At 38.7% G+C, this 14,246-nt stretch overlaps 2 protein-coding genes across 7 annotated transcripts in view; one reads left to right on the plus strand and one right to left on the minus strand.

The window, feature by feature from the left end:
• Positions 1-482: 482 nt before the first annotated feature.
• Positions 483-14,246, plus strand: part of LOC137043098 (synaptotagmin-11-like) — a 69,815-nt gene continuing 56,051 nt past the window's right edge. The window contains exon 1 of the mRNA XM_067419210.1: positions 483-609. The gene's annotated coding sequence lies outside the window, so the exon portion shown is untranslated. The remainder of the gene's footprint in view (positions 610-14,246) is intronic.
• Positions 7,528-14,246, minus strand: part of LOC137043092 (semaphorin-7A) — a 49,063-nt gene continuing 42,344 nt past the window's right edge. For 4 of the 6 annotated variants that reach the window (XM_067419194.1, XM_067419193.1, XM_067419192.1 and 1 more), the window contains one exon: positions 7,528-13,400. In XM_067419194.1, coding sequence (XP_067275295.1) covers positions 13,039-13,400 — 362 coding nt within the window. In that variant the 3' untranslated portion in view covers positions 7,528-13,038. The remainder of the gene's footprint in view (positions 13,401-14,246) is intronic. The other 2 variants (XM_067419196.1, XM_067419195.1) reach the window with 1 other exon arrangement.

Here is a 14,246-nt window from a genome sequence, read left to right on the forward strand (position 1 = left end):
TTAGTCCCTTAATAAGTAATTAATTGAGATACTTTCACATAAAAATTGGAAAAATAAGCCTCATGCTGAAGGAAATGCTAATTTCGGTAGAAACGGGGCTTTTGTTCCCTTAATAGAAAGTGTGAAAGAGAAATAGTGTGGCCCCACTCATTACACATCATGATGACATGGAATATATGTTTTGGATTTTGTTATTCAAAAATATTTTAGCACAAATTTACACAATCTGATCAGGAGCTGATTGAGACACATCCTTTAAGGTCCAGATCACGTGACGCCCGCAGCCGTTGGACATAATCTACATTAATTTGCCCCTGTACTCTTTCCCCCATTTTATTTAAAATTTCATGACATAAAAGTATTAGTCACATTGATTAATATAAACACACATCAAAAAAGCACACGTGTAAGGTGTTCATATACCAGTTTAACCGAGTTTAAATTTAACGGTGTGGTCACGTGATGTCGTGCCCGTTTTTCCGCGGCAATTTGTGGCGCGTTCGGCTGCTTTCGTCACCTGAGGACGGTTTGTCCTGATGAACACACGCCCGTTATGTTATTTCGGTAAACGCTGAGGTAAAGTTTAACGCCAGAATGAGCTACAAATAGGTAGGAATTATTTATTTTCATGTGTGGTGTTAGATAATTATCGATCGCTGTGTTCTGTGTGCGCCCCCTCGTGAAAAATAACCATCCTCAGAAATTAAAAAATTAAAATAGAACAAAATTATTGTCATGAAATTGTAGTCTGGAAGTTGTATGTGATGCCTTAACTACAAGCCCAAATCGCTACATAAGGGGAAAAAAACATAAATCACTTGTTTTTTAAGTCAAATTTATGCAAGTTGTGACTTGATTTCATAATTTCTGAGGTGAAAAGTCAAACTTATGAGTAAGGCAGTTGAAATTGTGACAAAGTCTTTAAATAAGGACTTAGTATGTCATAATTTTGACGTTGTATATACTCAAAATAAACTGCTTTGCCATTTTGTTTTTTGTAACTAGCTTTTTATTCTCACAAGATGGATGTTCGATCTAGTTGTGTTGCTTCAATATTTTTTTATTTATATATTTATTAATAGGCCTATCTATATTTCTTTTTAGTTATTGACAGCTAGACCTTACTATGTTTTTCTCTGTGTTTGTTTAATGCCTTTAAAACTGCTAATATTACTAAACGAGTTGTTTTGCTCGTCATGAGTCTTTACTCCCGTGAGCCGCGAGGTGGCGCTGGTGTGCAGAGAATGGCATTAAAGCTGATATTTGTATGGAAGTTTTTAATCAGCTGTGGTTCATTGATTGTGTTTGAGAGTTAGATTTGTTTAGCTGTAGATATGAGGGATTATATACTATATATAACTACTATATATTTTTCTTGGTTTAGTTCCTCTGTGTGACGTCACGCTTGGGTTTGTGCCTGTTTTCCATAATGTTATGATCATTTCGTTTTAATTAAAAGGCTCTTTTAGGAGAAATCCCAGGCTTGTTGAGCACTTTACCACAAAAACAAGGTAAATGTTGGACATTCAGTTTCGCTCGCAGTATTAGACATGGTTCACAAGGCTTTAAATGTGTTAAGATAAACTTGATAAAGCTTTATTATCTCTTATGTGTTTTTATTTCTTCAATATGGCTTTTGTTCTCAGGTTTTATGAAGGTACATTTAAGACAAATAGGAAGGAATACATTAAAGGGAACAATGCGTCAATATGTTCTCTAAATGTAAATTAGTTTTATTGGACACTTCAAAGTTTGAGGATACAATTTCCAACAGATCTCAATAACTTTTTAATTAATTCTACAAAAAAAAGCTTAGTTTGAGATAAAACACGAGCAAATATCTGCCAATGGGTTCATAAAAATCAACTTAATTCAAATGTTAGTAATTTTCATACCCTATGACAGATATTTGCTCTTGTTTTAAGCATAAGCTCTCTTAATTTTGTTCAGTTTCTCAGAAAATAGATTTTTCTTCATTTATGTCATCAAATGTATCTTGATTTAAGGATGGTTTGATATTTGTGCTGGAAAACAAATGTTTTATGTTTGTTTTATAGTTTTGTTTTACTTTCTCTGGACTCTGCTTAATGTTTTAATGGACATTCGTTCATCTTCTGAACACAAATGAAGATATTTGTAATGAAATGGGAAAGATTTCTGTCCCTCCATTGACAGTCTAAGCAACTACCATTGACGCGCCATAAAGAGAAACTGATCCGTACGGATCGAGCGGATTATTCCAGATGTTCTGAAGAGACTCCATGGCTTTATATGAGGAAGGAAAGTCTGACGGGTTTGAGCGACATTAGGGCGAGGAAATTCTCATTTTTGTATGTACTGGCCCTTTAAGAGTCTGACCTACAGTTGATTTATTCATCCAAAATTTGACTAATTCTGCATTATGCAGTAACTTCAGTTTTTATTAATGGATTGATTCTCTAATTCTGTCCATGTTTTCTGCATCTCAGAAATCCTAATGCCCTGATTGAATGCCAAGATATTGAATTTAACATTTTTGGCTCCAATTTAAGCCCTCAACTTGTGGACGGTCAAATGAAGACGCCACTAAGATTCATGTTTAGCACTCAGTTTTGTTTTCGATTTCATGAACTTCATGACCACAGATTGCGAAACCCCGTAAAAGAACTGAAACAGTTAATCCATGATCTGTCAAAGTTGTGCAAAAGAACATACACTGTAAAAATAATGTGTTGGTTTAACTTAAAAAAGTAAGTAACCTGGTTGCCTTAAAATTGAGTTTATTGAAATTAAAAATTTGAGTTGATACAATGAAGGAAATTTGTTTAATAAATAGAAACTCAAAATATTATTGTATCTGAACCAGGGATGGAAATTAACTTTTTTGTCCACCGGCCACTGTGGCTGGTGGATTTCAAAATCTACCAGCCACTCAATGTTTTTACCAGCCACTTTCTTGTTTTTCTTGAAAATTAATACTACAAGCTCTACAATACTTAAGCTGTTTATTTAATCTCAAATCTTAATGAAATACTGACATTTTTTCACTCTCATACACACACAAACCATGAACTGATATACATTTCATTAAATGAGTAGGGCTCTATGTTCTCTCTTTTTTTTTTTTTTACCTGGATGTGGCATTTGGATGATTCTTTTATGGCTTCCAGTTTTAGGTTTTTAGTACCAACAATGAAACTACTAGTTTTGGCGTCTCCTGAAGCGTGTTGACGACACACCGAGCAGAACATTGTCAGTAGGGATGCACCGAAATAAAAATTATTGGCTGAAACCGAAGCACTAAAAGAAATTATGCCAATTATCCATTGCATTTATGGCTAATGCTATGACTGAGTAACTTTACTAAAAATCAAGGCATTGCAATTGCATTAATTAATATTAAAGTTTCAAATAATAAATCAATTACAAATTATGCAAATATTTATTTAGCACATTGCAACATCAAACAGTATAAAATAAAATTCAAAGTAAAATGTTTAACTTGATCTCACTCATGTGTACATTAAATAATAATGTACAGGTCTACTAGCCTACAGAAATGTAATAAAGTAATCAAATGTAAAATAACTGCATATTTAACTGTTTAAATGAAAGATTATTCCTTATTAAATTTACAAAAGCTATTCAATCAAGAGCAGTGAGTGATGTCCTTATCGTTTGTTTGACATTAAACATAGCAGTAAAAGCTACTGCCCCTTTAAGACCGAATAGAGGGATATGCGTCATCTTTCACGACTGTATAAAGTTCACTTAAGGCATATTCAGACTGTGTCTGCTAGAATTCTCATCAAGATGAACATGTTGGCATACTTTTTGTGTGAGTTTGTCCGTTTAAGCACAAGACTTGAAAGAGAACTCAATATTTGCGCGCTTCTGGATGACAGTGACGGATCTTCTCTCAGTGCGCGCGAGTTATTATGGTTATTATTCGCGTCTTCTGGCACTACATCCGGGTAATGACGGCGAAAACGACTGGTCATATTCGGACATACATAGTGCGGCCGCACTCGCATTCACTGAACACAGTTTACAAAGAGGGGAAACAGTATGCTATTTTTATTTACCCGCCACGGTGGCCGGTAGGTGAAGCGAGTTTACCCGCCACAACTCAAAATCACCCGCATTTGGCTGGTGGCGGGTGCTAATTTCCATCCCTGATCTGAACCACATAAAACATTTGATAAATCATGAAAATAGCACAATTTGGCTGCGTCATCACAAATAAAACACACACAATTACCCAATATGCTTAAAAATATTTTCATTTTATAATATATATCATATAATATTTTAATAATATTTTAATAAAGGTTGTTGAATCTCAATAATTGTTCATTGTATTAAATCAAAATTTTAATTTCAGTGAACTCAACCAGGTAACTTTTTTTCTAAATAATTGTTTTACAGTGTAGTGTTTATTTCAGTTTAGATTATGTTAAACTAACTTAAAATAATGAGTTACATCTTGTATAACATTAAAAAAAAACCTTTTAACATTTCTTAACTTATTTTGATGAGTTAAAACAATGTAAAAACACGTTGTCATAACTTATTGAACATTTATTTTTTACAGTGTACTTTAGCTTTTGTCCTCCATTGAAACTTCTGCACCAAAAGCATTTTAATGTCGAACCTGAGACTGGATTCATTAAAAAAGTATTTTATTGTATTTCCGAACATAAAAAAAAGTTATTTCCAAAAATACTTTAGAGCATTCTTATTTTCTTAGGATTAAATTTAGGAAATTTACATATTCTTGACCATAGTGACTCACAATTTAAAGTTAGAGGAATAACGGGTCTTAAGAAACCCTTCGCCTAATTTGGTGTTCCTCTGCACAAGTAAACTAGAAACTAAAAGTGTGCCAGTCAGAACGTGTGGCTTTTGTTATGAATGCGCTCTTCCCGTAATAATGCAACTAAACCCGAATAATTCATAACGTTTGATTTCTCATAATCCGGGGCGGACTGGGACTAAAAACGGTCCCCAACACACCACTTTACTTAACCCCACTTTGAGAATAGACCTGAAAATGCACAATCCAAACTTAAAATATAGACTACAGAAAAAATGTAGATTATAGTTATATATAAAATATAAAACTTGAAGTATAGACTTTTAAGTTTGGTCTCGTTTTAAAGAAGACACTGCAGATTATTGCTGAACTGAAGTTATGGAAGGCCATCCAATCTTTTCTTTTTTTTTTATCCATGAAAAAAAAAATTTGCAATCACTCGAGAGAAGCAGATCTCGTTATCACGGTTAACATATTTAATTAAATATTAATTACATTTTACACATTAATAACAAAGTAACTGGACATTTCTCACATGTCCAGTACAATATATATATATATATATATTTTCATTAATAGTGTTTACTTTGATCTTGATTTACCCCAAAAGAATGGAAGTGAAATGTGACAAATTATATAATACAATAATGGAACTAACATCAAAATCTAAAATGCTTTTTAAAAAAATGTTGTATCTATTTATATCTGTTTTCAGCTCAGCTCAACCAAATACATGTTGAAAACATTCAACACAAGCAACTACAGTTTTGTAGTTCGGCCTGTCGATTGCCGGAGCGAGGGGGACGTTGTGGTGGTGGCTCTAGCGGCAGTCAGGGTGGGGGTGCCCAAAGGTTTACAAAGGATTTTGAAATTTTGCGAGCCGGCCGCGCTCCCCTACGCGTTTCAGAAGAAGGAAACCAAATTGTGGCAGAAATGTTCTCTGTGAACGTTTACCATTGAGTAACCTCTGGTTACGCCATGACACTCACACACCGACACACACACACACACACACACACACACACACACACACACAGAGGGAAAGGTTACAACACCCAATACACTTCACCTTTTACACATCTAGTCTTTAATGAGTTTCACAAGTCAATGTTGATCATCATCACATGTAAAGACAGTCACTCCAGTGTGTGTGTGTGTGTGCGCGCGTGTGCGTGTGCCCTTGTCTATATTACATTGTGGGGACCAAATGTCCCCATAAGGAGAGTAAAACCTGAGATTACCAGCCAGCGGTCCCACTTTTCAAAAGTCTTATATCATACAGGATGAATTTTTTTGAGAAAGTAAAAAATGCAGAATGTTTCCTGTGATGGGTACACTCTAAAAAATGCTGGGTTGTTTTAACCCAATGTTGGGTCAAATATGGACTAACCCAGCTACTGGGTTTTTTTAATCCCGCAGTTGGGTTAAATATTTGCTAAAGACAACCCATTCGCTGGGTTAAAACAACCCAATTGCTGGATTAGTCCATATTTGACCCAACATTGGGTTGTTTTTTACCCAGAATTTTTTAGAGTGTAGGTTTAGTGTGTGTGTGTGTGTGTGTGTGTGTGTGTGTGTGTTCGTGCGTGCGTGCGTGCGTGTGTGCGCGCACGCGGATAGAAAATGCGGTTTGTACAGTATAAAAACCATTGCGCCTATGGAGAGTCCGCACAAAGATAGTGAACCAGACGTGTGTGTGTGTGTGTGTGTGTGTGTGTGTGTGTGTGTGTGTGTGTGTGTGTGTGTGTGTGTGTGCGTGTTCGACCTTCACTTCCTCATGTTACTGTAATACTCTGGTTTGGCTGGTTTTCCAGTTATCTGAGCATAATTTACGGAACTTCACAGTGTAATATAAATTTTAATATAAATACAGGAAGCATACAAGAGAAAATAAACATTTTGTGGCTATATATATATATATACACACACATCTTTCTATATATACTGAATAAACAAGCTCTATACATTCATATCTTTCACTCAAAATAAATATCACTCCATACAAACAGTCAAGCCATTACAGTGAGTTACTGTATAATATTTGAGTTATTGATATTATAAAACAGCTGATTTTGTGAAGCAACACAAAAAACAGTAATTCAGCCGCCGTATTTGGACACACAGGGCCATATTATACCTTTGTGTGTGTGTGTGTGTGTGTGTTGAGCTCATATTACTAACACACCCTTTAAATAACATTGACTTTAGAACAGGTTTGTGTTGGTCCAGTTCTTCACAATAGTCACATTGGGTGGATGATCGGGTGCATAAAGTCGCCATGAAATCAAACTGACCGTTCTTATTATTCATGGAATATTGCTGTAAAGATTTATAGAAGCTCATCGTTATTGTGTTAATAATCTTGAGTTAGAATAACTTCATCTCTGACGACGAGGGCGGGGCCACCTGTCACTCACATTACATCGGCCAATAGCAAACCACTGCCATCCAATCAGTTCCCCACACACACAATCAAGCCCCGCCCCTACATTTGTTCTTGTTTGTGAAGCGATTGCATTGCGCCGGGTGTATAATAACGCCTGTAAACTCTAAACATCATTAGCAAAATTACACTTAACTATCAGATCTGATCTGGTGATGAAAATGAAGGTTGTGAAACATGATTGCCACAATCTTCAACATTTCTTTACTAAACCTGAGACTTGATATTTCACAATATAATGAAATTTAGACATTGAGAAATAATAGAAACTTTTTTTCAGAGAAAAAACTTTTTCTGCCTAAACTAAAGAAACGCTCCCACTAGTCTTATCTATATTTAATAATCCTAAATCACTATTGTTAACGCTATAAATAACAATCAAACAACGCTACACAGTTATTCATTACGCGCACTAGCGGTCAAGCGTTCAGACACGTTCTTCAGTTCCTCAATAAACTCTGAACTAACACAAATTTAATTCTGGAAATGCTAAAAAAAAAAAAATACTCAGGATAACAGTGACGCGTCATGTTAACAATATTAGTTTATGCTAGCATCGTCCCATAACATGTTGTTAGCATTTTAGCTAAATATTCTAATTTGTGTTAGCACGCTAATTCATGTTACCATTGTGTTAATTAATTTAGTAATGTGCAAAAACATGTTAATTCATGATAGTACGGTGTTCAATTATAGAAGCAACATGCTAATTAGCGCTAACGATGTGTTAAAACATGCTAATCAACGCTAGTAGTTACAATCTGTCTGTCTATCTACAGTATCACAGTATCATCGTTTTCTGATTAAATTGCCATCAAAACCATCAAACTTTAAGCTTTAAAACTGAAAACCAATGCTTTCCAAACTTTCTGGTCAGGCCAAATTCAAAGTTGGTCTCTAAGGCCGGAGACACACTGCAAGCGTGGTGTGAGCGTGGCGTTTCTGTTGCGTGTCAGCCGTGGGGCGTTTCTGTTGCGTGTCAGCCGCAGGGCGTTTTCTCTGTCTTTGCACACCAGAAGCGTGTCTGACGCGGCGCTGCTGCTGCTATTGATGTACAGGGAAGCCCTATACTTCATGTTAAATATAAATATATTGCCTATTGATACAGCAAAGACAACGTCGGCAATATTGACCATACAATAGGCTACATAATATTTTATGTATTGAGAGGTTTAATATTTCAATCGATAATTGTTGTTTTTTATTATTACAGTTAGGCCTATATCTGCATTTATCTTAACCTACAGACTTTCAAACATGAAAATGTCATTTATTAATATGTATTCGTGTCAAAAGGACATATTTCTTATGTCAAATATGACATATCTTTTCCTATGCTATTTTGCCTGGAAACGCTTCCAACACGCTCGCGTGTCGCGTGAAAAATAGGCGTCTCTTCCATTTGAAGCATGCACGCGTTTCCCGCGCGCCTGTGACGCAGGCAGTATGCAAGCTCTAACCAGTTAACATGGGAGCCGAAATAAAAATGGACACGCCACGCAGCCGAGACGCTCACGACACGCTTGCAGTGTGTCCCCGGCCTAAGGGTGCGTTCACACTTGTAGTTCGGTTAGTTTGGTTCGTTTGGTCCGGACCGAAAAACAAAAACAAAACATATAGTCCTGGTCCGCTTAGCGTTCACACTGGCATTTATAACAGCGACCCTAAAGTTACCGAACCAAAGGCTCAGGGAGACGCTCACAACCTGATTGGTCGGCTTATATGACGTAGGAGCTGCTTACCGAACATTCAGAACAACGCTGTGTGCGGATTAAACGCCATCATTTTATGCGTGAACATATGGCATTATTTACCCGCTGAGAACTCATGAAGAGCTCATAAAATGTTCAAAACATTCAAAACAGCTCCAGGATTTCCTCCGTCGTGCAGAAAAGAGACGGCCGTTCTGTCGTCTGTACCGACTAAGGCTGCATTCACACTGCTGTGATTTTTTTTTTTTCACACCGATTTTTTTGACGACCCGCTTACATCATCTTTTCAAAAGTGACCCGTATCTGATATTTGCATTTACACTGTACTCTGGCGAAACAGCCCAAGACGTTCTTAACCGGTGAAAGGAAGTAAAACAGCGCGATATGCAATGGACGCAGACAAAATGATTGCACAATGTTTTGCTGTCTTGTGTGTTCCACACATCTTTAAAGTCGGAAAAACATCTCTTTTAAGACGGAGAAAAAGAGGAGAGCCCTTGACGGGGTTGCCAGGTTATCACAACAAAACCCATCCAATTGCAACTCAAAACTGTGTTAAAGTAGCCGCATGAAAACCACGGACTTGGCAACACAACGGATCGCAGTTTGTGTCCACCTGAGTTGACGTCATTCGCCTCCGTCGTTTTTTCAATGACGTTCGACTCGCATTTACCGGGGAATATCCGATCTGACGGCTTACACAGCAGACGCTAATGCACAGATTACGAATCATATCGGATTTATTCCCACATATGAGTGAGGCCTGAATCCGACCTGAGGATATCAGAATTCATGCGTTTTTTCAGCGTTCACATATGTTCAAATGAACCGCACTAAACGAGCAATCGCACCAGGGTTCGTTTTAATCCAACCACACATGACAAGTGTGAACGCACCCTAATTTAGTTTGATGGAGCTTATTTTTGTTTACTAAACTAATAACAAATGACTGGTTTAGATCAGAAGGGTTTTTAAGATCAAGAGGAGCACAAGTTTGTGTCAGAATGTTTGACTGGTAGATCGCATGACCTAAACACTGCTGATCATCACCACAACAACAACAACAATCTCCACATCCTAAAACGGATGTGGACTCATCACATCTGATCCCAGTCTCTCCCACATCAACCTCGTGTGTTTTCATGCGCGTATGACTCATGAGTCGTGACTAGCTGGATATTGCACAGAATTGATTAAAGTAAAAAAATGAAAATAAAAGCACAGACTAATTAAATTACAATACATTTGATTTCCTTATTATAATAGTCACTTTCATAAAAATATACTTCTACATAAGGCACATTTATCATCAGCTTAAAAAAATATAAAAAAAAATATATATATATTGAAATACGCCCCATAATCACAGCCCAATGGAGACTCAAGGGGGTCGCACACCGGACGCGGAGCTCGGCGGCGCGCCACGTCTTTAAAATTCGAACACATTGTTTTCAATGAGTGTACGCACACCGGTGGCGGCATTCGGCGCCTGTCCGCGGCGACTCAGGAAGTTGTTCTAAATCCTGCCGCGCCACAGAGCGCCATTTCTAGGCTTTATATTTAAAGTATATTATCGTTAAGGTATACTGATTTCAACCTTTGCTACAAGACACATTTGTTTTACATTCTGAGTTCAACAGCTTGAATAAAGTCTAAACATATTTTGGGGAAATGTATAATAAACGTAGCCTTTTAAAATGTGCGCGTCCGGTGTGCGATACCTGAGACGCTGCGCGGCGAGCTCCGCGTCCGGTGTGCGATACCTGAGACGCTGCGCGGCGAGCTCCGCGTCCGGTGTGCGATACCTGAGACGCTGCGCGGCGAGCTCCGCGTCCGGTGTGCAATACCTGAGACGCTGCGCGGCGAGCTCCGCGTCCGGTGTGCAATACCTGAGACGCTGCGCGGCGAGCTCCGCGTCCGGTGTGCGATACCTGAGACGCTGCGCGGCGAGCTCCGCGTCCGGTGTGCGATACCTGAGACGCTGCGCGGCGAGCTCCGCGTCCGGTGTGCAATACCTGAGACGCTGCGCGGCGAGCTCCGTGTCCGGTGTGCGATACCTGAGACGCTGCGCGGCGAGCTCCGTGTCCGGTGTGCGATACCTGAGACGCTGCGCGGCGAGCTCCGCGTCCGGTGTGCGATACCTGAGACGCTGCGCGGCGAGCTCCGCGTCCGGTGTGCGATACCTGAGACGCTGCGCGGCGAGCTCCGCGTCCGGTGTGCGACCCCCTTCAGACTCATATTCTGACTAGAATTGAGTTCGACCACGTACTGCTAGCGAATAAGCTCAATTTGCCGGCTTTAGCTAGCTTCTACTCTCCATATGTATCGCTCAAATTGAGTAAAGAACGCTCTCGCACTGATATAAACAGAGTTGCCTCGCTCCATATCCTTTATAAAAATATATCTTATATCCAGCCTAGCCCTGCTTATTAAAATTATGATTGATTCATCAGTGTAAATTATTGTGTTTATAATCTTTCATCAAGATGTAGGAATGGTTATATCTCTGGCAATAATAATCAGTAAAAGTTAATATTATTAAAGGGTTTATATATATATATTGCATATGCAATTTTGGTCCAAGAGCTTATGCAAGTGTATGCACACTATACTGTCCATGTCCAGAAAGGGAATAAAAACATCATCACAGTAGTCCATATGAGACATCAGTGGGTTAATTAGAGTCTCTTGAAGCATCCAAAATACATTTGGGTCCAAAAATAACAAAAACTACGACTTTATTCAGCATTGGCTTCTCTTCCGGGTTTCTCAAATAAAGAATCATAAATAATACCTGTAAAATTATAAAGCTCAAAGTTCAATGCCAAGCGAGATATTTTATTTAACAGAAGTTCCCTTTCGAAGCCTACAGCGAGCGGCCGGTTTGGGCTACACTGCTGCACTTCCTGCTGTGATGACGGCACGAGAACCTAAAGCTCCGCCCACAAGAACACCAAAATAGGGGGTGTGGTCTCGTTGCTCTCCCACGTGGAGAAGAGCGCACATTCAGCGCTGGCATCGCCCCGTTATGGTAAGAGGCGGGACCTTTCCGGGGAAAGTGCCCTAAGCTGCTGTCCAATCACAACACGGGAAGCGCTGGCCCAATCAGAACTCGTTACGTGTTTCTGAAGGAGGGACTTCATAGAACAAGGAAATCATCAGGCCGTGTTTAGGACAGAGGAAACTGCGCTGTACAAATAAGTCAATTGTGTGAAAAATACACGCGAAACATGAACTCATGTTATACTGCAGACTGTAAACATGATCAAAGCTTCGAAAACACGCGAAGAACGGGACCTTTAAGATACAATATTTAGTCCGAGAATATATATATTTTATATTTATTTTATAAATATATATTTTATATATACTGTCCATGTCCAGAAAGGGAATAAAAACATCATCACAGTAGTCCATATGAGACATCAGTGGGTTAATTAGAGTCTCTTGAAGCATCCAAAATACATTTGGGTCCAAAAATAACAAAAACTACGACTTTATTCAGCATTGGCTTCTCTTCCGGGTTTCTCAAATAAAGATTCAAACGGTTATGAATCAGCGTATTGATTTATGATTTGGATCGCGTGTCAAACTGCTGAAGTCACGTGACATTGGCGATCCGAATCAATTCGCTGACTCATAACCGTTTGAATCTTTATTTGAGGATTGAACACAAACGCGGAAGAGAAGCCAATGCTGAATAAAGTCGTAGTTTTTGTTATTTTTGGACCCAAATGTATTTTGGATGCTTCAAGAGACTCTAATTAACCCACTGATGTCTCATATGGACTACTGTGATGATGTTTTTATTCCCTTTCTGGACATGGACAGTATAGTGTTCATACACTTGCATACGCTCTCGGACTAAATATAAAATATCTTAAACTGTGTGTGAAGATGAACGGAGGTCTTACGGGTGTGGAGCGACATTAGGGAGAGGAGTTAATGACAGAAGATTCATTTTTGGGTGAACTAACCCTTTAATCGGGATGTGGACGGTTTCTCCTCAATCACTGAATTCCTTTCCATTTTATTTTTGTATAAAATGCTAGAAAAAAGAAAAAAGGGTGGGTAACACTTTCAAAAGCCTAAAATAGGAAGTGAGCAGCTGTGAGCAGAAGTAACACTCCTGAAGCGAGACGATGTGCGTTTGAGCGGCTCATGCGGAGTGTGTATCGTGTGACGGTCCTGTTATAGCCTTCCTCTGTGGACACACACCGATAAGACCCTTCCAGAGTCTCATTCATGCTGTGAATCAGGTACAAGCAGTCCTGATTCGAGACCACACACTCCTCATATGTATCCTTGTGGTGCCAATTGTACGTGGCATGATGGGACGTCATCGGGCAGAGCAGGAAATATCTGGAGGACGGCGGGATGTGAACCGCTGGATAAACGGATGACGTCTCGCCTCCAAATTCAGTCTGTGATGGATTGGCGAAAGGCGCACCTGTGGAACAGACAGAACAGAGTTTGTTAAATTGACATGAATGGATATTTCTGAAAACGTTTCACTCTAGAACGCAATCCCAGAATACACTACAAGTTCATTTTCTAGTCCTGCTGACTTGTTTAAATGCTCACTATCAGTACGTCTGTAAGATGCGGAGCTGGACAGTAGCTAAGCTCTTTTCCCAAAACAAGACGATTACTTTTGCTTGTCTAGTAACTACTTCTCGTTTTTAGATGTTTGGACTAGAAACAAGACAAAAATACTAAGTAAAAAAAGTATTTTTTTGCAGTGTAACATTGGACACACACACTTCCAGAGCTGGACAGTCCCTCAGCTCATCTACTCGAGTCCTGTACTGAAGTTCACTGTTTGAGTCTCTGTGCTTTACTGGAGTATTATTTTTTCTGTAATCTTCTGACTTTAACTTCACTCCATCTGAAAGACAAATATCCTCCTCTTTACTCCACTACATTTCTATCAAGGTCCTCGAAGTGGAAAGTCGTTTCTGTCGCAGCTTTGAAAGTCAGTGGATGATTTTTTTCTTCTTTAAAAGGTGTTTGGGTTTTTGGGCCTTTCAGGAATCACTCTTGTAGAGTCTCGTGAAGTTCAATGATTTCACAGCATTTATTAAACACTGATTTATAGTTTAGAGCAAAATGACGGAAGAAGACGGATGTCCAAATGCTCATTTAGTGGAGGATTCACATAAACAAAGTTGATTCTGTCTTCAGTGAAGGTGAACAGTGGGAGAATATCAGATGTGTATCAGTGTATTGGATCCGTGCATTCGGCCTTAAAGTGACAGCGCTTTATAAAGAGCTTTGTAACTTTTCTACAAGTATT

This window comes from Pseudorasbora parva, chromosome 16 (genome assembly GCF_024679245.1).
Source record: "Pseudorasbora parva isolate DD20220531a chromosome 16, ASM2467924v1, whole genome shotgun sequence".
Classification (NCBI taxonomy): Eukaryota; Metazoa; Chordata; class Actinopteri; order Cypriniformes; family Gobionidae; genus Pseudorasbora; species Pseudorasbora parva.